The sequence below is a fragment of the Alligator mississippiensis genome, chromosome 15 (genome assembly GCF_030867095.1).
Source record: "Alligator mississippiensis isolate rAllMis1 chromosome 15, rAllMis1, whole genome shotgun sequence".
Classification (NCBI taxonomy): Eukaryota; Metazoa; Chordata; order Crocodylia; family Alligatoridae; genus Alligator; species Alligator mississippiensis.
Genome location: NC_081838.1, coordinates 18,097,963 through 18,121,683, shown reverse-complemented (window position 1 = coordinate 18,121,683; position 23,721 = coordinate 18,097,963). Strand labels below are relative to the sequence as shown.

The window sequence follows — 23,721 nt, the reverse complement described above, 5'->3', positions numbered from 1 at the left end:
CGGAGCCGCAGCCGCAGCCGCAGCCGGAGCCCAGCGCCCGGGCCGGGGTCCCCGCGCGTCCCCGCTCCGGGCTCCGGGCATGGGACCATGCTGCCCGCCGCCAAGAGCTCCTTCAAGGTCCGGCAGCAGGAGCCGGGCGCGGGGGTGAGTGCGGGTGCTGCGGGGAGGGGGCTGCTCTCGCCACCCCGCGTCCTGCCCCCTCCTGTCCTGTCCTGTCCTGCCCTGCCTTGCAAGGAGCTGGGTGGGAGGGAGCCCCCCCCTCGCCCCGGCGTTGCTGCAGCCTTTCAACCCCCTTCCCCGGGATCCGACTCCCCCGACCCGGGTGCTGGCACTTGCAAGGTGACTCCCCCCACACCCCCCATTGCCCCCCCCCCCCTCTGTTTTTCTGTCCGGCGCCGTCGCCAGGGCACGGCGCGTCACTGTCCCGGCGCCTTGTCGGGCTCCTTTCCCCGCTGGATCCCCGCTCGGAAAACAGGGCGGCTGTGTCTGGGCTGCCAGGGCCAGGAGGCTGCGTGCACGGCCTGTGCACAGCGCTGCGGGGTTTGGGGGCCAGGCAGAAATGCCCGGGGAAAGTTTCGGTGTGCGGCCGGCAGCCTTGTGTAAGGGGGGATCGGGTTCCCCCACGGCACTGAGCCGGCCTGCTCGGAAATAGGTGAGCTGCGGGGTTTCAACCCTCGCGGAGGTGTGGGTGGGCAGCGGGCTTGGGAGCGGGGGGTGGCAAGGGGGTTCCTCTGCGCCGGGTGCTGTACAAACGCTTGGATAGGGATGATAGTTTGGACAGGGCTGATCCTGCCGCCGGCAGGGCTCGGGCTAGATGGGACCTCTGCAGGTCCTGTCCAGCCCTGAGATTTCTGTGGGTGCAAGTGGAAGGCAAGAGGCAGCCGGTGCAGGGAGGCAGAGAGAAGGGGGAGCCTTGATGTTATTTGCAGGGAACGGCTTCCCCAGAGCCGGCCCAGCCCAGCCGGGGTCCAGGCCTTGCTGTGAAAGCAGCTGGAGGGGGCAGAGGTGGGAAGGGGCAGGTGGACGGTGCATGGGGATCAGGGGCAGAGCGAGGAGGTCTACCCAGACCCGGGCTCCCTTTCCTCCCCACCCGCATCCCCGGGGCACTCCAAATGAGCCCTGGAGATCGCCCCGCTGTCAGGAGCCGTGTGGATCTGGCCTGCCGGCTGCTGGGTTTTGATACATCCTCAGAAAATGCGGAGCTGGGGGTGGCATTTGGCACAGACCAGGCTGGATTGCAGACTCACTGGGCCGGGACTTTTCTGGCAGGCTTTTCTGTGGCACAGATGCATGCTGTGAGAACTGGGATAACTGGAACATGCTGGTTTCTGGGTACCTTTGGGCTGGTACCAGCATGGGCGTATCTAGGATTTTGAAAAGGGGGATGCAACATCCCACAACACCCATTTATTTGCCTCCATATGAAAAGGGACCAGAAGCTTTACTAACATGCAAGAGGCCTGGGGCCACGTTATTCAGCTTAAGATTGAAGCCAAAAGCGATATAACTTTATTGGCAAGTGTTATATTTTGTGTAAAAAAAAACCAAAAAAACAAAAACAACAAATAAAAAACCCTGCCATAAATTTGGCAAAAAATACTAGGAAGGTTTTTAGGTTGTACCTGTATTGGTCTAGAGGAAAAAGCAACCAGGACTTGTGGTAGAGGTGATCTTTTTTTATTAGACCAACTAGATTTTTGCTACTAAAGATTTTTTTTTTTTTTTTTTTTTTTGCAAAAATGTAGTTGGTCTTATAAAAGAGATCACCTCTACCACGAGTCCTGATTGCTTTGGGAAGTTTTTAGTTCTTGCATCCAGCAATCATTAGGATTCAAGGTGCGTCTCCTTTCAGGTTTGTAAATCAAAATGTAGCTGGCTTGGCAGAGCCTCCAATGCGTCGCTGAAAGCTTTTTCTACTCCCGGGTTAACATTCACCTGAGTCGAGGCTTCCACACCTGAGCCGGCGCTGGCAGCTTGGACTTAAAAGCAGTCTGCACGGCTGTGACATGGCAGCTACATTGCCAGGAGCAGGCGACAGAAGAGAGGAGAGCTTGATTAGTGGGAAATCAAGGTCCTTTGGTGGGGGAGGAGGAGAGGGGGTCATTAAGTCCCATGGAATGAAGAACTGAGAATCAAGTAGATTATAATAGATGATATATATGATATATAGTATTCTATATTATAGTATAGATTATAATAGATTAGGATATTGTGTATTATAGTACAGATTATACACCCGGCAAGCTGGCTGGCAGCAGCCTGGCTTGCTGGCTTGGAAGGGCTCCCAGCGATTGATGGGGCGTTCCCACCAATCAGGTGATGGCAGGGGAGAGGCTTGCCCCGCTCCTACCCAGCTGGACCTGAGAGGAGACTAACCCTTCTCGGTCTCCGATTGGTCCATTTGCAATCTGGGGGAGGAGCCTCCGGAGGGAGTAAAAGGGCAACGTGCCCAGCACAGGGGCGGCTGCGTTGAGGGACAAAGAAGGACAAAGAAGACGGCAGAAGAAGAGCTGGCAGAGCTGGCCAGCGAGGCAGAGCGGTGGCTCCAGAAGAGCCTGAAGACGGATCGTTGGATGGGGAGCAACAAGCGGATGTATCCCCCAGCCCCGCCGCGAGGGAGTGTGGCGCCAGTGCGCAGCTGGTGCACGGAGGGTGCGAGAGGGACCAAGACCCTGGGAGCTGCAGACTCCAACCCCAGCATGAGGCCGGGCATCCTGGTGCACAGGCGGTGCACGGAGGGTCCAGAGCAGACTGAGGCCCCAGAGCCACACAAGGCAGCTAGGGTCTCCAACCCCGGCACGAGGCCAGGAATACGGTGCATGGGTTGGTGCACAGAGGGTCCGGGAGTGGACCGAGCCCCCAGAGCTGCACGAGGCAGCTTGGGTCTCCAACCCTCAGCACAGGGCCGGGTGCACGGTGCACAGGCAGTGCATGGAGGGTCCAGGAGTGGACCGAAACCCTACAGCCACATGACGTGCATGAGCCAGGGCTGTTGGTGCATGGGACAGTGCACAGGGCCCAGAGAGGGCCCGAGGCCGGAAGGGCCTCGAGACACGGAGGACCCCCTGCTGAGGAAGGAGACGCCTCAGCCGAGGAACAGGAGGGCCTTGTTCCTGAGTTACCGGAGAGAGGGTTTCCCACAGGGAAGGAGGGATTTCCCCCATTGTTTGTGGCCAGCAGCTGGAGGGGAAGCCCCAAAGGGGAGGACTCCCAGGTTGTGAGGTCCCCTTCCTGGGGAATGCAAACAGGGTTACGGGGGCCTGTAGGGCACAGAGAAACTTACTTCTTATCCTTGAGGCACTGTTATTGCATCAGGGTAACATGAGTTACCTTTTGTTTTCTTGGGAATCTAAATTTGGGCATACTTTGCTCTGCATCTTATATTTTGTAAATCCTGAGCCTCATATTTTGGAGCCTGCACCTTATGCTTTGTAAGCCTTACATCGCTTTAGAGTATAAGTTAATGAGACCTTTGTCTGACCTGTTGATCTCTCAACAGTATAATATATAGAGTACCTGTATAGGCATGTGAATAAATTATTTATAGTTCCTATATTTTCTGTACACATGCTTATATTATGATTTCCTTATCTTATTAAATTTGTACATAGTTAAGTTTTATCGTGTGTCTAAGCCTGACTCTGTAGGGGAAGGAGGGAAACTGCAGCAGGCAGTGTCACCCCACCGCGCACCTGCCCTGCTGACATTGCCTTCAATTGGAGAGAGAAGTACATAACTGCATACTACCCAGGATATATATATATAATATAGTATTATGTATTATGATATAGATTATAATATATATATATATATATAGAGAGAGAGAGAGAGAGAGAATTAGGTATTATAATACAGATTACAATAGCTATATTATGTATTATAGTATAGATTAGAATAGATTACATATATATAGTATTATAGAGTATAGATTATAATAAGCCATGAAGTTGTGACTCCATATTTGCCTCTGCCAGGCTCTAGGTTTCAAGTTTGGGTGGGTCAGGAACCCAAGGGGGGTGAGACTGCACCCTCTCGGATCTGCCCCTGGGTATCAGGCCCCCTCATGCTGGTGTGACCGCATTACGCTGCACCACTGCAACAGATAAAGGAGCTCGGGTGTGAGCAAGTTTGTGCCTCGCTGATGTTGTTGGTCTATATCTGTCCCCAGCCTCATGTACCAGGAGTGGCCCCATGGGTGGGGACAGAGGGGAAAGGGGCAGCTTTGTGGTTGTATGGGTGCAGCGTAGAAGAGCCCTGCTGTGTATAGAGTGGCTTGCTCATCCCTGGCTGCTTGGCAGCCCAGTTTCACAGCCCTAAAGGGAGGAGAATCATCTCCCTTTGCACCGTACATGCACAGCAGGGCCCTGGTCTTTGCTGGGGTCTCTAATGGTTACAGCAAGATACATTATATTATATAGGGCTGGTGAAATGAAGCTGATTCTGGGGTGGAGGCTGGCAGGTGACATAGATAGCCCACGGGACAGGGGCATGGATGAAATGAGGGTGAGAAGGGAGGGGGTTTCCCCTGTCCAGTCCATCTCAGAGTGGATATGGGGACACAACCCCATCCCTGCTGGTTTCAGCCCCGCCTCGATATGAGGAGAAACTGGACCTGGGAGCGGGGGTCTCCTGTGGGGCTGAGCTGGTGGCAGCTCCATGTATGTCTGGAGCCTGCTGATCCATGCATCCCCATCTGCGGCCTGGCAGCTGCTCCCCAGATCGGGGCTGCATAAGTCAACCCCCGCCCCCTTCCCAACTGATGCAGCTGTGTGGTGCAGCGGTTAGCATGCATCAGGCCTCAGTTTCTCCACTCACGGACTGCATCAGAGAGGCCAAAGCGACTTGCCGGCAGGCACAGAAGGGAATCGGACAACGAAGCTAGATGTGGGGGAGGGAGAGGGCGGTGGGCTGGCTCCCAGCCCTGTGCCCAGACCGCCCTGTGCCCTGAGTGTCAACACCCCGCACCATTCTCACAGCCATCAGGTCACCCCTCCACACTGCAAGCCTGCAGACCTTGGCCTGCTTCACTAAGGAAGGTGGAAGCATGCATTGGGGAAACTGAGGCATGGACCTCCTCATGGCCCTCCAGAACCTCCTGGTCATTGCCAGCTCTATCCTGGGAAGGGCAGGATTAAACCCCACTAACCCTGGCCTCTTTCTCCCCCCCCACCCGGCAGCCCAGAGGTCCAAAGTTCTCCAACGCCAAGAGGAACAGGCCCTGCCAGGCTTTCCCCGGGATCCCAGGTACCAGGGTGGTGGGGGGGCAGACCCCATCCAGTCTGGGAAGTGGGTCTTATCTGCAGCCGAACTTGGGGGCTGGCTCAGGCCCTGCAGAAACTGGGCCGGGAAGGACCCGCACCCCCTCCCAGGGGATCCAGGACTGGGTCCCTGCCGGCCTCTGATGCCACATCCTGGTTTCAGGCGAGTTCGTGCTGGAAGCAGCACCCGGCGTGCGGAGGAGCCTCGGTGCCAGCCTGAGGTTTGACTCCATCCCGGGTACTCTGTTCTGCACCAACCGGAGGGTTGCTTTTGTGCCGGACGTGCCCCCCGGGGCCAAGGTGGGTGCAGGGGAAGGTGGGGGGGCGTGTCCCCATCCATGCCAGCCAGCCAGCAGCTAATCCCACTACATGCCCAGATCATGGCTGAGTGGGGGAGGGTTGGGGTATGGCCCAACCCTCCCCTGACCCATCTGCTCCCGGCTGCAGGCACATCCACGCTGCTCCTTCCTGCACAGCGAATACGACGTGGCCCTACCTTGCATCGGGAAGCTCGTAGCAGGTAAAGGGGCCTGGGGTATGCAGTTGTGGGGGGTCGCAAGAAGTGGCATGGGGCAGTTTGCCCCTCGGACCCCTCGCTGGGTCTGGAGGCAATGGTGTATCCCTGCTACCCTCTGCCCTGGGAGTGCTTTCTGCGTCTGGGGGCTGAACCCCTCAGTTTGAGCCCCTGACCCGGCTTCCCTGCCGCAGCCAGCAGCGTGTCCAAGGCCAAGGTGCTGACAGCCAGCTCCAGCCTCAAGTTCATGCCCGAGGAGCTGGTCCTGTACTGCAGGGATTTCCGCGTGCTGCATTTCCGCTTCCCCGAGAGTGGGCTGGAGCCGGGCGCCTTCCGGGTGAGTCTGACCCTCCCTCACGCCCCTGCGGCAGGCAGGGACCCTGCTGCCTATGTGCTGTGGGTCAGATCCTCATATTCCCATGTGGTGGGAGGCAAAAGGCAGCTGGGGTCAGTGGTTACACCAAGTGGGGGAGGACGTGGCTTGGTGTCAGGGGCTGAGGGCCCGGACTCCTGGGTTCTTAGTTTGTGAAGGGGAGCAGGATCTGGGTGCTTGGAGAGGGGGAGCCAAGACTCCCGGGTGCTGTTCCTCATGCTGCTGACCTCTCCCTGCCTCAGTTTCCCTTAGTTCTCAAATGGGGAGGGCTGGATTTCCTTTAGCATCCATGCACTCAGGGATTCCCCAGCCCCAAGGGGTTGGTACCAGCTGATCCCATACAAGATCCCATACAGTCCCTGGCAGGGATCATTGGACCCCTGCTAAACCAGATGGGACAACTGACAACTGATGCCCATGAAAAAGCAAACTTGCTAAATGGGTACTTTGTGTCAGTTTTTCACCAGTCCCATAGGACACCCCTGCCCACTGTGGGTCAGGGAGGCCCGGGTGAGGGAGATCCCTTACCCTCCATCAGTGCTGACCTCGTGAAGGAACACCTTGAGAGGCTGGATACCTTCAAGTCAGCCAGCCGTGATGGGTTACACCCCAGGGTACTCAGGGAGCTGGCAAGCATTATAGCCCAGCCCCTGGCATGGTTTTTTAAGAGCTCTGGTGAAGTGCCTGAAGACTGGAAGAAGGCCAATGTGGTGCCTATCTTCAAGAAAGGGAGGAAAGTGGATCTAGCAAACTACAGGCCCATCAGCCTGACCTCTATCCCAGGGAAGGTCTTGGAAAAGATTATAGATTTCATAGACATTAGGGCTCAGAGGGACCTCGGAAGATCATCGAGTCCAGCCCCCCGCCCAAAGGGCAGGAAGTCAGCTGGGTTCATAGGATCCCAGCAAGATAAGCATCCAGTTTGCTCTTGAAGGTGTTCAATGTAAGCGCTTGAACCACCTCCGGTGGAGGCTGTTCCAGACTTTGGGGGCTCGGACAGTAAAGAAATTCTTCCTTATGTCCAGCCTGAAACGGTCTTGTAGTAGTTTGTGACCATTCGACCTCGTCATCCCTTGGGGCGCTCTGGTGAACAAACGTTCCCCCAGATACTGGTGGTCACCCCTGATAAACTTGTAGGTGGCCATCAGATCACCCCTGAGCCTGCGCTTTTTCAGGCTAAAGAGCCCCAGGGCTCTCAGCCTGTCATCGTAGGGTCTGCTTCCCTGACCTCTGATCATGCGCGTGGCTCTTCTCTGGACTCTCTCAAGCTTCTCCACATCCTTTTTGAATTGTGGAGCCCAAAACTGGACACAGTACTCCAGCTGTGGCCTCACTAAGGCCGAGTACAGGGGGAGAATGACGTCCCAGGATTTGCTTGAGAAGCATCTATGGATGCAAGCCAGCATTTTGGTCGCTTTACTAGCCGCTTATCAAAGAGGCCATCCTCAATGGACTGGCTGATGGCAACATCCTGAGGGATAGCCAGCACGGGTTTGTTGCGGGTAGGTCTTGCTTGACCAATCTCATTTCCATTTACGACCAGGTGACCTATCACCTGGACAAGGGGGAAGAGATTGATGTTGTATATCTTGACTTTAAAAAAGCCTTCTATCTGGTATCCCACGATCACCTCTTGGCAAAACTGGCCAACTGCAGCCTCGACCTTGCCATGATCCGCTGGCTGGGGGTTGGCTCCGTGGTCGGACCCAGAGGGTGGTGGTTGATGGAAGTCAATCATCGTGGCACGCTGTGACAAGTGGGGTCTCTCAAGGCTCTGTCCTTGGGCCTATACTCTTTAATATCTTCATTAATGATATAGACATTGGTTTTTAGAAGCGGGCTGGCCAAGTTCACCGACGACACCCAACTCTGGGGTAAAGCATCCACACCTGAGGACAGGAGGGCGATCCAGGCTGACCTGGACAGGCTCAGGAAATGGGCAGGCGAGAACCTGAGGGTGTTTAACACCGAAAAATGCAAGGTTCTCCACCTTGGGAGGAAAAACCTGCAGCATCCTTATAGGCTCAGCAGTAGGCCTGTGCGAGTCGGAGGCGATCTGATCCGGCTTCGGGTCCAGCTGCTTCGGGTGGCCGCGATCCGATTGGGAGCTCCGCACCGGGTTTCCGCCTCGATCCGGCCGAAGCTTCAGAGCCGCCTCCGAGATCCGGCCATAGGGTATAATGGGGGATCAATGAAATAGCTATAACTTTGTTGGGTTTTGTCCAATTTGGATGAAACGTGCAGGGATGGTAGCCTTTGCTGAGAGCATGAAACCTGCCAAGTTTCAAGGAGATCGGTGCAGGGGTTTGGGGGGAACTACCCCTCAAGCTGCGGACAAGCACAACTGGTGCCATGAGTGACACTGTGCGCTAAGGCGCGGCGGGGTGACAGCTGCAGGGATGGTGGCCCCTGCTGTGACGCCGGCCAGCTGTGGAGGAGATCGGTGCGGGGGGTCCTGGGGCCCTGCACCCCTGGCTGCTGACAGGCAACACTCGTGCCAAGACCGTGTCTGTCTGGGGGCAGTTGATTGTCTGTATTGAGTCTTTCCTCTCCTTAGCCTGGGTTTGTAGGTGCTAATTGCTGCTCGTTAAGTCGTTATGTAGTAGCTAGGTCCTGTGTATTGAGCTGGGCCCTGGGTCCCTGGTCCCCGAGTGAATCATGGTTGATTGATCGGTAACCGGGAACACAGCAGCTGAGCAGCCAGGCCTGAGCAGTGTCTCCCCTCCCGCCCCAGGACAGACACGAGCAATCCCACAGCACCCGTGGCACCAGTTGTGCTTGTCTGGAACTTGAGGGGCACTTCCCCCCAAACCCCTGCACCGATCTCCTTGAAACATGGCAGGCTTTGTGGCCTCAGTAAGAGCTACCACCCCTGCAGTTTTGATCCCCCTGTGTTGTAACGCCTAGATGTGACAGGAGTTTTGCTTTCAAGAATTTGGGGTGCCGTTCCCCCCAAACCCTTGCACTGATCTTTTTGAAACTTGGCAGGGCCTCTCTGCAGAGTCTACCACCCCTGAAAAGTTCATCCAAATCAGACAAAAACCAACAAAGTTATAGATATTTCATTGATCCCCCATTATACCCTATGGCTGGATCTCGGAGGCGGCTCGGAAGCGCTCCGGGAAGCCGAATGTGGCAGCGACTTGACCTGACGTGCTGCCTCCCGCTCCAAAGCGTCTGAAGCTTCTCCAGATCCGAAGCTCTGCCCGAAGCCTCGCCCAGCCCTACTTGGCAGTGCTACGCTGGTCAGGGATCAGCAGGACAGACCCTAGGAGGAGAGGCTAAGGGACCTGAACCTGTTCAGCCTCCACAAGAGAAGGTTGAGGGGGATCTAGTGGCCTGTTACAAACTAGTCAGAGGGGACCAGCAGGCATTGGGGGAGTCCCTGTTCCCCCGAGCACTACCAGGAGTGACATGGAATAACGGTCACAAGCTGGCAGAGGGTAGATTTAGACTAGACATCAGGAAGCGCTACTTCACTGTCAGGGCGGCTAGGACTTGGAATCAACTTCCAAGAGAAGCGGTGCTGGCTCCTACTCTGGGGCTGTTTAAGAGGAAGCTAGATGAACACCTTGCTGGGGTCATTTGACCCCAGTACTTTTTCCTGCCATGGCAGGGGGTCAGACTTGATGATCTGCTCAGGTCCCTTCTGACCCTACCAACTATGAAACTATGGACGAAAGGGACTTGGGGGTCTTGATTGACCACAAGATGAACATGAGCCTGCAATGCGATGCTGCGGCTAGTAAAGCAAGCAAAACGCTGGCTTGCATCCATAGATGCTTCTCAAGCAAATCCCAGGGCGTCATTCTCCCCTTGTACTCAGCCTTGGGTGGCCGCAGCTGGAGTACTGCATCCGGTTTTGGGCTCCACAATTCAAGAAGGATGTGGAGAAGCTTGAGAGAGTCCAGAGCCACGTGCATGATCAGAAGTCAGGAGAACAGACCTTATGATGACAGGCTGAGAGCTATGGGACTCTTCAGGCTGGAAAAGCGCAGGCTCAGGGGTGATCTGGTGGCCACCTACAAGTTTATCAGGGGTGCTCACCAGGATCTGGGGGAACGTCTGTTCACGAGAGCACCCCGATGACAAGATTGAATGGTCACAAAGTCCTCCATGACCGTTTCAGGCTGGACGTAAGGAAGAACATCTTTACTGTCCGAGCCCCCAAGATTTGGAATAGCCTGCTGCCGGAGGTGGTTCAAGCGCCCACTTTGAATGCTTTCAGGACACATTTGGATGTTTATCTTGCTGGGATCCTGGGATCCCTGCTGACTTCCTGCCCCTGGGGTAGGGGGCTGGACTCGATGATCCTTCGGGGTCCCTTCTAGCCTGAATGTCTATGAAATCATCCCAGTTCCCGAATCACAAAGGACTGGGGGATTTGGGCTGTGCCAGGACCCCCAACTCCCCTCAGCAGTGCTCAAACTGGGAGCCGGGGGACATGGGGTGCTCCCCAGGGGGGGAAGGTGCTCCTGGTAGCCCTGCCCCAGCCCCGCTCATGGCTGCCGCCTCCCAGGTGACAATGGCCATCGCTCGGGCCCAGGAGAGTGACAGGGATGTGGCAGCCTGGTCCGACTCCACCCAGCTGAGGAACCTGGGTAAGTGATCCTGTGCCTGGCCGGGAGGGCAGGGGCCCCATGGGCACTGTGCTGACTGGGCTCCGGCTTGCAGAGAACGCCCAGCGGAGCCCCGAGGAGGAGGGGGAGGAAGATCCGGCGCCCACGCTGCTCTTCAAGAGCCTCCAGGACTGGGAGCAGGAGCTGCGGCGCCTGGGGCCCGCAGGCTGGCGGGTCAGTGTGGCCAATGAGCGCTTCGACATGGCCACCAGGTGAGCGGGGGTGTGGGGCGGGCAGGATCTTTCTCACCCCCCTTGCCCCGTCTCCACTAGAAAATGCAGGAGACCTCCCCAAATCCCCAAGGGATCCAGGGTACTGGAGAGACCAGATGCTTGGGTTTCCTGTTCTCCACAGCCCCTGTTCCTAGACCCGGGGACTGAGACTTGTGGGGGCAATGGAAAGCTTTTGCTTTTGCTTGTGCTTCCGCCCTGGATGCTCGGGGGTTTTGTGCTGTGATGGGCTTAAAGTGCCCAGAAAGCCAGGTTGGGGTGGGACCAGGCTGGGATCAAACTCTTGGGAGGGAAGGAGGATCCCGAAGGCCGAATCCTGGGATAGAGGGTTGCAGGGGGCTTGTGGGGAGGGTCTGAGCTGTCTTCCCCACGTCATGCCCATAGCCTCCCCCGGTACCTCTGGGTGCCTGGCCAGCTGCTGGACAACGAACTCAAACGAGCCTTTGCCCACTTCAACCAGCGACGCATCCCAGTGAGTGACCCCCTCCCATCATCCAGGGTGACCCTCCCCAGCCTGAACCAGCAGGGGGGAGGGAAGAGCTCTGGCTTCAAGCTGGAGGAAGGGGATGGGGGTGCAGGGGTGGGGGAAGCAGCCTGACATGGATTTTGCCCCCCTGTGTCTGCCCTGCCCTGCAGAGGCTCTGCTGGCGGCACCCTGGGGGCAGTGACCTGCTGCGTGCTGCGAGCTTCCATGCTGCCTCGGACCCTGAGAAGGAGGACACAAGGTAGAAGCCACAGGCATGGGGATGTGGCGCTGTGATGGGGGGTGGGTTGCTGTGCTGAGGCCCTAGCCTGGCTTAGGGGGGCCAGCAGCACCCGTCTTATGCCCCATGTGTCTCTGCAGGGCAGTGGAGGCACTGCTGCTGGCTGGGCATGCGCGATGCGTGGTCGTGGACACAGTGGCCGACTTGCCCAGCTCCACCGAGATCCAGTTGGCCCATGTGCGGCTCCGCACCCTCTGCTCGCCCGGTGAGGAGCTTCCCCTGCCCTGTGTCTCTCCTGGGAGCTAAGAGAGTCGGGCTCTTCTTCCACGGATGTTGGCTGAGCTGGGAGCTGGCTCCCTGCCTCAGTTTCCCTGCTCGAGCAGGTCTCATTCATCTCTGGGGCAGCAAAGGGTGGATGGGACTCGGGAGACGGGGTGTCGCTTCGCTTCTTCCCCACCACAGACCCCCTTGGGGGACTTGGTCATGTTCTCTTACTCTGCTGCTACCACCTGTGGAGTGGGGAGGGTCATTCCCACTCATGGCTGGGGTGGCTGCTGGAGGATTCCATCTCTGTCCCCCTGCCTGGCTGCCTTCCAGACCCCGCCGTGGCTGATGAGAAGTGGCTGTCTGCGCTGGAGGGGACCCACTGGTTGGACCACGTCAGGTGAGAGCTGTCCCTCCCTGCTCCCAAGACATCCTCTCCTAGCACCCAGGCCAGGCTCGCATGCAGCCATGACCCCAGTTTTCCCTCCCCTCCCCTCCCTTCCCCTCCCCTCCGGTGCCCCCAGCTCTGCTAGCCACCCCATCCCCTTGCAGGGCCTGCGTGAGGAAGGCTAGCGATGTGGCTGTGCTGCTGGCAGAGAGGCGCTGCTCTGTTGTGCTACAAGGTAGAGACTCCCCCACCGCTCGCCGGGGTCCCCAGGCCACGCTGCCAGTCCCCCGCTCACCCCGTGCTGCCCCCACAGAGTCGGACGACCGAGACCTCAACTGCCTGGTGGCCTCGCTGGTGCAGCTGCTGGCCGACCCCCACGCTCGCACCCAGCTGGGCTTCCAGAACCTGGTGCAGCGGGAGTGGGTGGCAGCCGGACATCCCTTTGCCCAGCGCCTCAACCTCTGCCGGGATGGCGACCGAGGCGAGGTGAGCCCAGGGGCAACCAGCGGGGGGCATCATGGAGCCTGTTCCCACTGGCTTCCAGGTGCCCTGGCTTGGAGCTGGGGGTGGAGCTGGCTGGGTGAGGCAGGGACCCAGAAGACCCCTGGGATTTGGGGCTTGGACCCCATCCCAGCCCCACATGACTTGTCCTGGTCCCCAGCTGCTGTGTTCTACCCCAGAGGCAGCCGCATTGCCATGGCAGCTGATCCCCCACCCCGCCCTCCCTCCACTGGGGCTGTCCGTATGTTGCCGCGTTCCACCCCAGAAGCGGTCGTATTTCGCTGTCAGCTCATTGGGGCTTAACCCCTCTCTGCAGGCTCCAGTGTTTCAGCTCTTCCTGGACTGCGCCTGGCAGCTGCTGCGGCAGTTCCCAGCTGCCTTTGCCTTCACCGAGGCCTATCTCCTGGCCCTGCACGACAGCAGCTACGTGCCTTTCTTCAGCACCTTCCTCTTCAGCTGTCAGTGGGAGCGGAGCCGTGGGGGCCAGGTGGGTCCTGGGGTTCAGGATGGGCCTGGGAGCTGGCTCTGCTCTGCCTTGGGAGGGGTCCGGTCTAGGGGTTGGAGTCAGGACTCCTTGGTTCTGTCCTCGGCCGTGGGAGGTGAGTGGGGCCCCCAGGTCAGGGGATGGGGACTTCTGCGTTCTCTGCTCAGCTGCAGGCGGGGACTGGGTTCCGCTTGTTCAAGCCAGGGATGGGAGTGAGGACACTGGGGCTTCCTGGGAGAAAAGTAGGGTTGGAGCAGGGGACTGGGGCTCCTGGGTTCTTCTACCCCTGACTGCTTCGTGCCTCAGTTTCCCCGTTTGTCCCACAGGGGTTTTGCCCCCTGCTGCTGGGAGAGCTAGGTAACATGATGTTTCCTTTAAAGTGTTGGCAGTGGGGAGCAGCTGCTGTGTGTGCGCTCCTCCCCTCCTCACCCCCTCTGTCTGCACCCCCAGCACCGGGCCTCCAGCCAGCTGTACACACCCGTCAATGGCTGGCGGGACGCCGCCAACCTGGAGATCCTGCCGCAGGCCCCAGTGGGAGGGGGTGCTTGCCTTCCCCCTGTCTGGGCCTGGGCGCTGCACTACAGTGCCCAGCAGCGGGCGCAGTTCCAGAACCCCATCTACACTAGGGCCAGTGATGGGCACATGGCCCCGCCGGGCTGCAGCAAGGTGAGTGCGGTTGCCTCTGTGTGGGGTGGGTCCGGGCACTACAGGCAGCTCTGGGTGGGGGCTGTGTGGGCAGGCAGGCAGGCTAATGGTCACAGCACAAGGGACGAGGAGCTGGACAACTTGGTCTTCCTCCTGGTTGGGATGGGGAAGGAACCCAGGAGTCTAGCCTCGAGTCCCCTCTAGCCCTGCTGTGTCTTTGCTCCCTGCTATGTCCTGTCCCCCTTCCCAAAGCCCCAGCCCACGTCCTGCCTCTCTCCAGCTGAAAGCCACCCTGTCTGAGACTGGGGCTGTGTTCCTCCTGGCCCGGGGGGGCTTGGCCCCGCAACCCCACCTCTTCCCCTGGAAGAACGGCTCACTCGTCAAGAAGGGCCCGTGGCGGGTGCCATCCTCGGACAGCCTCAACGACCAGTGGGGCTGGCCCAGCAGCTGCCCTGCCTTGCCTGGAGCGGTCCTGGTGCCTGCCTGCACGGGGTCGGCGATCCAGCTCTGGAGACGATGCTACCTCCGTGGGAGCCCCGAGCGGCAGGTGAGGGCCAGGCTGGGCTCGGGGCAGCTCGGTGGGGGCGGTGCTCTGCCACTGCCACCTCCTGTAACCTCAGTCAAGTCCCTTTGCCCCTCCTGTGTTGATTCAAACCATTGAATCTACCATTCAAACCATTTGCCCTCATTGCAACAGGGTGGTGTGGGCCAAGGGGCTGGATCTAGGGTGGAGAGGGGAATGGTGGAGAAGGAAGCTGGAAGCCTTAGTATCCAGTGGGACTCCCCACGTTCCCCTGCAGCATCTTCAGGACGGGGGCTATGTACAGCACCGAGTGTGCTACAGCAATGCTTTTCATCAGCCCCTGGGTGTAGCCCAATGAGGGATAAATCGAGCTGGTCCTTGTCAGGTGCCCAGCGAGGTGGGTCTGGGCTCCGGCTGTTCCAGCCTCTCCATGCACTAGCTGATGGCACTAAGCTAGCCAGTACCCCAGCTGCCTGCCCTGACCCCATGCCTCTGCTTCTTTTCCCCCCTGCTCAGCGCGGCCTCTTCCCTGCAATGCTCACCGACCTCACCGAGGAGCTGGAGTTGCTTCAAGAGTGTCTGAACGATGGGCACTGGAGGGCCACGTCTCCCCCCAGCCCTGCGGAGTCGGAGGAGGCAGGAAGCCCCCTTTCCCCGTCCCGCTGATGGTGACCACTGCTGGGAGAGGATGTTAGGCAGCGGCTGGACTCACATGACCGACTTCCCCGGCGTTCAGACCTGTCCACCTGCATGTTGGCAAAGAAGCCAGTGCCCACAGGCTGTTGTGTGCAGCTCATCTTGGAGACGGGCACCCGGATACTGCTGGATTTTCGGTCCCAGGCCTGGAACTTTGCCCAGCCCTTGGCATCTACTGAGGGGTCGCAGATATGTTGCCCAGTTGTCCTGGTGACTGGGCATCTCCCAGCAACATGGCAGAGGGGACCCGCATCTCCAGAACGAGCCCTAGAGATGGAGCTCTCCCCTTGGTCCCAGATCCACGGTCATCCTGGCTCTGGGGACTGTGGAGGAGCCCTGCCCTGCTGCTAGTTAGCTGTCCCTTCCCTGCGGATCGTGGGTGGGTCTGCAGCACCTTCCACCCACCTAGCCAGGCTGCTTCTGCTGGGTTTTCCCAGTTGGACCCCTCAAAGCAGGCAGTAGTGAGGAATCTTTGGGGTGGGAGGACTGGAAGACCCCTGTCTCCCCTGCCCTAGAGGCTCGGATGCATTGTAAGCTGCTGTGTACAAGGGAGTAGGTTGGGGAGAGGGGGCGTGGTATTTGCTGTAATCCTGCTACCTCCAGAAGCACTTTTGAAGTCCCTGAGGAGTTTTACTGTAATGCGCAAAAAAGCGTCCGGAAACCCTGCTCGTGCAAACAGACACACAGTTGCACCACATGGAAAGGCAAAAAATGTGGCGTGTACATGCACTCCCCCAAGTCCAGGTTGCGGCTGCTGCTTTCTTGCAGAGGGACAGCAGCCGGATCTGGGATTGTGAGACCATCTCTTGCAGACTCTCTTCCTTGAGCTCTAGGTCCCATTGCATCAGCTGCACATCAGGCTGTTGCATGGGCTGGTGTGGATCTGGGACATCCTCTCTGTCCCCCATGGCCAGGATCAGACTCGACCCTGTGTTACCACCTGTTCTCTGCGCTGACAAGCTTGATGGGGTGGTGGTGCCTTACGGCTGGGAATCTTCCTGACCCCTCTGGTGAATTGGGCCTTCTCCAAAAGCCCATCCTGTCTGGGAGCTTCACAGCCCAGCAAGGGGAATCTTCCCAGCGGGGTGGATTCAGGCCCTTGCTACTAGGATTCAGGGGATGGCCCCACATGGGGAAACTTGCTGGAGTCTTTCAGGTCCTTCCAAACTCCCTGCAGCTCCCCCACTTCAGTATATGCAGACATTGCTGATGGTAGCTCAGGGCCAGTATGTTCCTCCCTGCTTTGGGATCTCTTTCTAACCCTATAAAATCTGCAGCAGAGGAAGGGAGGGGAAGGGGGAACAACCTCACTGCTGATTAGGTGTTTCTATTGCAGGATTTTTTTTCTCAAGGCCCTGGCACAGTTATCAGTAACACATTTTGTTTAAAGCTATTTGTATTATTTTATTTTTTTAAAAATAGCTCTAGCTATAATTAGTAACCGGCAGGAGATGGGTTTCCATTGGGCTTGAAGCACTTTAGGCAGAACCAGAGACTACACATGGATGAGCTTATTCACGGTGTGTGCACATGCACGTGCTTCTCGCCATCTATTTCACTTAATAGAAAGGATCCCTTTAATTTCATGGGTTAGAAAAGGATCGGTGCAAGGATCGAACGCCTCCCCTTCTCGCAGGGCTTGAAAGCAGTGGAGTTGCAGGATGGGCAGAGGCAGTCACAGCTGAAAGTCCAATGCCGCTTTGGAAAACACTGTGCCGGTTGCCTGAAAACGATGGGGAGCCGTGCGCACTTCATCTTAAAAACTCCTTCCAGCCCCATGAGAGGCCTGGGGGGAAGAGCTGAGTGTCTCCATCGCTCCTTAAAAAGATGCCGGCCGGGGGCCTGGGCTCTCCCTTGAAGCAACTCCTTTGGTTACTTCTTAAGAAGTCTTTGGGTGGCCGCGGCGTTCGGATCCCGCGTCCCCCGCGACGCGAGGCAGGAGGTACGTCGCGATCCCACCGAAGGGCATTCTGTTTTTTCCTAGTCTGTATATTTTTGTAGTGACGTTTCTATTTAAGAGCCCAATAAACGCAGTATTTTTAAAGCTACGGGGTGCGGTGGCGTGTTTGAAGGACATGTCCCAGTTCACCCCAAAAGGTCGCGCGAGAGGCTGCAGTCTCCAGGTGCCGTTCGTGAGGGCGGGCGAAATCATCTCGACGTCCCGTGTGGTGCCAAATCCCACGAGCCTCCGATTCAAGGGTATTATCAGCCAGTTAATCATTACAAGTAGGACTAACGACTGATAACCCTAATGAACATGCTGGGTAGATATCAAAGTACTTCACTCAGCAGCCGCTATCGGCATTTCCTCTTATAGGCGGGGAAACTGAGGCACAGAGCGGCCCTGCAAGGACTCCCCCTGCAAGCCAGGGCTATACCTGGGAATTGCGCCAGGTTTGAAACCGGCTGCTCTGCCCCTGGGCAAGTCTCGTCCTTTTTCTAGGCCTCAATTTGTTCACCTGCAAAATGGGTGCTGTGCTAGTTATTGGCAGCAAGCCTAGGCCCTGTTGTTGTTATTACCAGCGTGTCCCACAAGGCGTTAACATCAGCAGCAGCTCAGACACCTTCGCAAGCCGCTTCCGCCCGGCTCCAACATGGCCGCCCCGCGCGCGGCTGCAGCTCTCGCCCGATTCCAACATGGCCGCCTTTGGCCAACATGGCCGCTGGGGAGCGCACTTCCGGCTTAGACGGGAACCGGAAGTGGTGTCGGGAGGGGACGAGGTGAAGGGTCGGAGGTCGCCTGGCGGCGGCGGCGGCGGCTCAGCGCGGAGGAGATGGCGGCCGGGCCCATCTCGGAGCGGAACCAGGGTGCGACCCCCCGGCCGGGCCGGGCCCGTCTCGTCCCTCCCTGGGCGGCGGCGGCTGCCTTGCTGGGGGCGCCCCGGGCCAGGTCCACGTGTCGGGGTTTTAAGCCCCCAGCGCGCGGGCGCTGCTGCGGGCCGGGCCGGGCCAAGGCCTCTGGCCCCAAAGGGGCAGGCAGGGGTTTCCCCCCGGCGCGGGGCGGACTGGGGGGTTTGCGTGAGGACCCTGCGACGTGCTCGTCCGTGCTGCCGGGGGGGTCGCCGTGCACTGACCCCCTTCTGGGCCCTCGGGGACACGGGCAGTGTCCGACTGGGTCCATCCAGCCCAGTTAATGCAGCGCCAGGGCGGCCCTATAAGCCGCCCCCTTCTTGAACGTGGCCTTGCTGGCCCCAAATTTCTCCGCAGCGAGGGTCTGGGGTTTGCGTCACAGAGCGAGGAAGGTTTTGCCCTCGCTGTCGTGCTCTGAGCCCCCAGGACTCGGCCCCGGTCTCTGCCCCTGTTCGAGCCCGTGACTGACGCCCCTTTCTTTCGTCTCTCCCTGTCAAGATGCCACCGTCTACGTCGGCGGCCTGGACGAGAAGGTCAGCGAGCCGCTGCTGTGGGAGCTCTTCCTCCAGGCTGGCCCCGTGGTCAACACGCACATGCCCAAAGACCGGGTCACGGGCCAGCACCAAGGTGAGAAATCTCCATCGTGGTAAAACCTGGGTTTTATATGCTGGACGCGGCAAGGGAGAGGGGAACAGGGGGGAAAACCCTGATCGGACCCAGCTCGCTCTTCCTTTCAGCGTCTGCTCTCTGCTGCCACGTGACAGGAGACGGGGCAAAGTGGGCCTGTGGCCTCACCCAGTAACTGGCAGTTCTTGTGTGGGTCAGCCCCCGCTGGTAGGGAAAGGCTTTCAAGGACCTTGTCTTCCTAGTCATCTTCCATGTTGCTGGAGCAGGGAGTAAATGGTGCATTAGAAGTGAGACCTACGGTGGTAGCGCACCCGTGCTCAGAGAACAGGGCCCTGAGCTGCCAGGCAGAAGGACGGCTCTGAGGACTGACAGGAAGGGTGGCCCAGAAAGCTTTGAGACTACATATGTATTGTGCATGTTTCAGTTCTCGTAGTGCTTTAGTGCAGCAGCGGGTGTGCCCCTCCTGTTGCACTCAAATTAGTCTGCCACAAAGGTTTCCCCCTACTGAGTTAAACTGATACAACGTATCGGAGCAGGGGGTGAGAGAACTTGGGAAGAAAAAGATCCCTGGGTTATATGGTCATATATACATGCACTGAGGTGGATCTGACTGGCAGGTGGAGCAGAGAAGGTTTCCCATCAGCAGTTGGGATCAGGGTAGGTGTGAAGGGGGCACTTCCAGATGAGCCAACAGGAGAGAGAAACGCAGAGGAAGCAGGGTTTTGCTCTGATGGGGCCAGGGGTCGTGAGGAAGCGGAGAGCAAGGGGGAGAGGGGTTCGAGTGGGTCCCAGGGGCTGCATCCCATCCCAGTGAATTGCGGTGTGTTGTAGGCTACGGCTTTGTGGAGTTCCTCAGTGAGGAGGATGCCGACTATGCCATCAAGATCATGAACATGATCAAGCTGTACGGGAAGCCCATCCGGGTGAACAAGGCCTCGGCACACAACAAGAACCTGGACGTGGGCGCCAACATCTTCATCGGCAACCTGGACCCAGAGATCGACGAGAAGCTGCTGTACGACACCTTCAGCGCCTTCGGCGTCATCCTGCAGACACCCAAGATCATGCGGGACCCCGACACGGGTAACTCCAAGGGCTATGCCTTCATCAACTTCGCCAGCTTCGACGCCTCAGACGCTGCCATCGAGGCCATGAACGGGCAGTACCTCTGCAACCGCCCCATCACCGTCTCCTACGCCTTCAAGAAGGACTCCAAGGGCGAGCGTCATGGATCAGCAGCTGAGCGCCTCCTCGCTGCCCAAAACCCTCTCTCGCAGGCTGACCGGCCCCATCAGCTGTTTGCAGACGCCCCTCCTCCGCCGTCTGTGCCCACCCCGGTTGTCACATCCCTGGGCCCCGGGGTCACACCACCAGGTGAGGGAATCTCTGTGCTGTGCCCCCCGGCAGGGGGGGCGTTGCTTAGTTGGTGGCTGGGTGCAGTCTGTCACGGGTTTTTGCTCTCTGGGTTGGTATTGAAGCAATGCCAGGGCTTTGCTGGACCACAGGGAGGAATGTGGCAAGCGTGCCCATTGCTCTGGGTTGGCACTGATTTGTTGGCCGGGGTCTTGCCTACATGTGGGGCCCGGAACACAGCTCTGGGGGCTCAGAACGCCAGCCCCTTGCTGTGCTCGGGCCAGGGGGTTTTCAAGCCTGGTTCTTGACCCCACTTAGAAAGGAACGCTGCCTGCCCCCCAGGTGGTTGGCCATGTCACCTGCTCTGAGATGAGTATCTCTTGTACTGGACCAATCAATGCAAAGCTTTCCATCCCCAAGTTGATTGGCCCATCACTGGGATGCCTTGCTCCCCTGAGCCATGCCATTGGCTCTTGCGTGGCTGGGAAAGGCGGGGCCGCAGCATGCAGGCCTGTGGGGTGATGATTTGTGCAGGGGTAGTGCTCTCACTGATCCTTTGCTCCCTCAGGCATCCCACCCCCCGGCTCGTTCCCCCCACCGGTGCCACCCCCTGGAGCCATGCCCCCAGGAATGCCTCCTGCCATGCCCCCTCCACCCATGCCACCAGGCGCTGGTGCCCCTGGCCCACCATCTGGAGCTGCACCCAGTGGAGGACACCCACCGCACCCACATCCCTTCCCACCGGGCGGGATGCATCACCCAGGTAAGGTGTTGGGAACAGGCTGGGCTAGTGGACAGAGCACTGGACTGGGCGCTAATGCCACGTAACTCAGTTTCCCTTTTCTGTAAAATGGGCACAGTGACACTGGCTTCCTGCCTGATTCACTGAGCCCTGCTCTAGACAAAATTCCCATGCAAGAGTAAGTGCTTAGTGATTTATTAACGAGGGTGTTAATAATCCTGCTCTTCAGTTAGAGGGGGGGGATGTCTGAGCAGGGAAGCCAGGGTGGAGTGGTCTGGGTCAGTGTGTCTCATCGCTGAGCCTTGATTTTTAAAATTGCCTGCATTCTTTTGGAAATGGCTGGCTTCCATCAGCTGGATGCTTCGTGGCTTGGACTGAATGTGAATGTTAGGGATTGGTCCCTGGGAGCCTGGCACTGCCCCCATCTGGCCACCTGCACTGGGATTGGGGCCTGGCCACCCCCCCCCCAGCCCCCCTCAGGTGAGATTGGGCCCTTAGTTCAGGATCTCTTGCCAGATCCCCTGACCTTGGTTTCTGGTTCAAATGGGTGCCTTGCACACAGATGGTGTTTGCACCTGCAGCTGTGGTCCTGGGGAGCTGAAGGCCTAAGGCTGAACACTGCCCTTGTCTTCCTACCCCTTTTTTATGCTCTCAGCTCCCTCCAGAGGTAGCCAGTTAAGGCCAGTTGATCTGAAAACCACTTTAAAATGGCTTAAATGCCTCAGTTTCCCCTCACCGTGGTTCTCAGCCCCGCCCCCACACACTCCCAGCCCTCTCCCTTTCTGCCTGGTTAAGAGGCTTTGTGTGTGATCCGGGAATGGGCTATGGGTGACCAGATGGCAGCTGTCACCTCCAATTACACGCCAGCTTTGGGGCCTTCAAAGTAGGCAATTACATGTGACAAATGGTGTTGTGTGTCATTGTCATCGGCACACCCCCCCCTCCCCCCCAATAGCAGTATGCCTGGGTGTCCAGGCTTCTGCTAAAAAGATTGGGGGGGGGGATCTAGGTTGAAAAGTGAGTAAATAGGCAGTTTTTTGCCTGGTAGATTCCCCTCCGAGCTGCCTAGATGGTTTGTTTGGGCCGTGCCCCTCCCTGTTGCCAGGGAGATGGGGGAATTCGTTAGCAGTGTCCCCAGTCTATCAGCCAGGATACATCTCTCGAAGCTGCTGCATGTAAGCAGGGAAAGCTGTGCTGGACGGATCCAGCAGAGAAATGGGGCGCAAGGTATTGATGGAGACAGAGCAAATCTGAAGGATGTAAAGGCATCTCCGTACCACGGGAGGCCTCAGCCCAGCTCAGTTATGGGGCTTGAGACCAAGCGGGAGCTGGCTGGTCTCTTCCTCCTGGGATCTCTGGGCTAGTGGATCTGAGGGTCCCTTCTGCTTCCAGTCCTGCCCCAGCAGGCTGGGGGAGTTGGGCAGGAGCTGTGGCTGTCCAGTGCCCCTAGCCGGGTCTGCTGTGCAGCTGCCCTGATCACAGCTTCCGTTTGAGCGGGTCTGAGAGCCCATGACGGTCTCACTGTGTCTGTCTCCTCCCCAGGGATGCCGCCAATGCAGGTGCATCATGGACCCCCTGGCATGGGCCAGCACCACCCGGGACCCCCGGGCTCCGGCGGGCAGCCCCCACCGCGCCCACCCCCTGGCATGCCGCACCCAGGGCCCCCGCCTATGGGCATGCCGCCCCGTGGGCCACACTTCGGGTCCCCCATGGGTAAGTACAGGTGTGGTGGAGGGGGAGAAATGGGACTCCTGAGTTTGCTTCCTGCCCCTGGCACCGACTTATTGTGGGACCTTGGTCATGTTGCTTCATTTTGCCCCCCATCCACAAGTGGGGGTGGGGAGATCTTACCCAGAGTTAGAATCATAGAAAGAAGAACTGGAAGGGACCTATAAGATTATCAAGTCAGGTCAGGTCCCCTGCCATGGGCAGGAGGTAATTGGGCTCAAACGAGCTCAACGAGTTATTTGTCCAACCTCCTCTTAAAGACCACCTCTGCTGGAAGTGTTCCAGATTCTAGTTATCCATACAGAAAAGAAGTTTTTCCTTATGTCCAGCCAAAACTTTTCCTTGACTAGCTTGTGTCCATTAGTCTGTGTCTTCCGGGGGGAGGGGGGGGGCTTTTCTGAAAAGTTATTCACCTAGGTCCTGGTGTTCGCCCTTGACATATTTGTTGACAAGTTGTTCCCAAGACTGAAAAGCAATTAAATATGTAGATTTGTAGTAGGTAGATCCCTGCCCAGCTGTCCCATTGGCTGAACTGGGCCATGCCCCTTCCTGTTGCCATGGAGACGGGGAGGTTCATTAGCAAGTGTCCATCGTTCTTGGCTCTGCCTGCCTCCCCGTGGCCACAGCAGTAAGCTGGCCCAGCTTCACTGGTATCCTCCAGCACTCCTGGCCAACGGACTAGGGGTGAAGTCAGCCTGGGGGAGTCCTCTGAGGGCTGTCTGCCCTGCAGCCTCTGCACGGAGCTGAGGCTAAATGCCAGGATCCTCTCTCCCTGCAGGTCACCCCGGCCCCATGCCGCACCATGGGATGCGTGGGCCGCCTCCGCTGATGCCCCCCCACGGCTACAGTGGCCCCCCACGGCCACCACCTTATGGCTACCAGCGGGTCCCAATGCCTCCACGACCAGCTCAGAGACCCCCGGTGCCCCCACGGGGCCCCCTGCGAGGACCCCTGCCTTAGGAGGCACTGCATGGAGGCCTGAAGAACCTTCCTGCCACAGATCCCTCTTCAGTCCCTGGATCTCAGCTTGTGCACGGACCAACGTTCCCAGGCCCGGGAGCCTCATCAGTGTCGTATAACACCCCCCCAACCCCCTCCTCTTCCTTGGACCAGGCCTTATTCTTTCTCTCCCTCATTCTCTAGGATTTTAATGAGAGGGTTTTTCTATGTAAAGCAAGCGATCAGCCCTTTGCAAATAAACCAACTGGGTTTCTCTCGCCAA

At 58.2% G+C, this 23,721-nt stretch overlaps 2 protein-coding genes across 3 annotated transcripts; both read left to right on the top strand.

Moving 5' to 3' along the window:
• Positions 1–17,247, top strand: MTMR11 (myotubularin related protein 11). 2 transcript variants are annotated; one of them, XM_014604666.3, is made up of 17 exons: positions 1–144; positions 5,178–5,244; positions 5,422–5,558; positions 5,706–5,778; positions 5,967–6,109; positions 10,665–10,746; positions 10,820–10,976; positions 11,379–11,466; positions 11,631–11,719; positions 11,839–11,963; positions 12,296–12,362; positions 12,515–12,585; positions 12,664–12,836; positions 13,168–13,338; positions 13,786–14,001; positions 14,261–14,527; positions 15,020–17,247. In XM_014604666.3, the coding sequence occupies exons 1-17, from the start codon at positions 88–90 to the stop codon at positions 15,167–15,169; spliced, it is 2,133 nt and encodes a 710-aa protein (XP_014460152.2). In that variant the 5' UTR covers positions 1–87; the 3' UTR covers positions 15,170–17,247. The 2 variants fall into 2 exon arrangements, with proteins under 2 accessions (XP_014460152.2, XP_019342004.1); XM_019486459.2 differs by lacking the exon at positions 15,020–17,247 and having other exon boundaries at positions 14,233–14,375.
• A 649-nt stretch (positions 17,248–17,896) lies between these two features.
• On the top strand, positions 17,897–23,721 carry SF3B4 (splicing factor 3b subunit 4). The gene is made up of 6 exons (XM_006263136.4): positions 17,897–18,007; positions 18,548–18,676; positions 19,508–20,050; positions 20,598–20,792; positions 22,314–22,484; positions 23,278–23,721. Exons 1-6 carry the CDS (start codon positions 17,974–17,976, stop codon positions 23,457–23,459), a joined length of 1,254 nt encoding a protein of 417 aa, XP_006263198.1. The 5' UTR covers positions 17,897–17,973; the 3' UTR covers positions 23,460–23,721.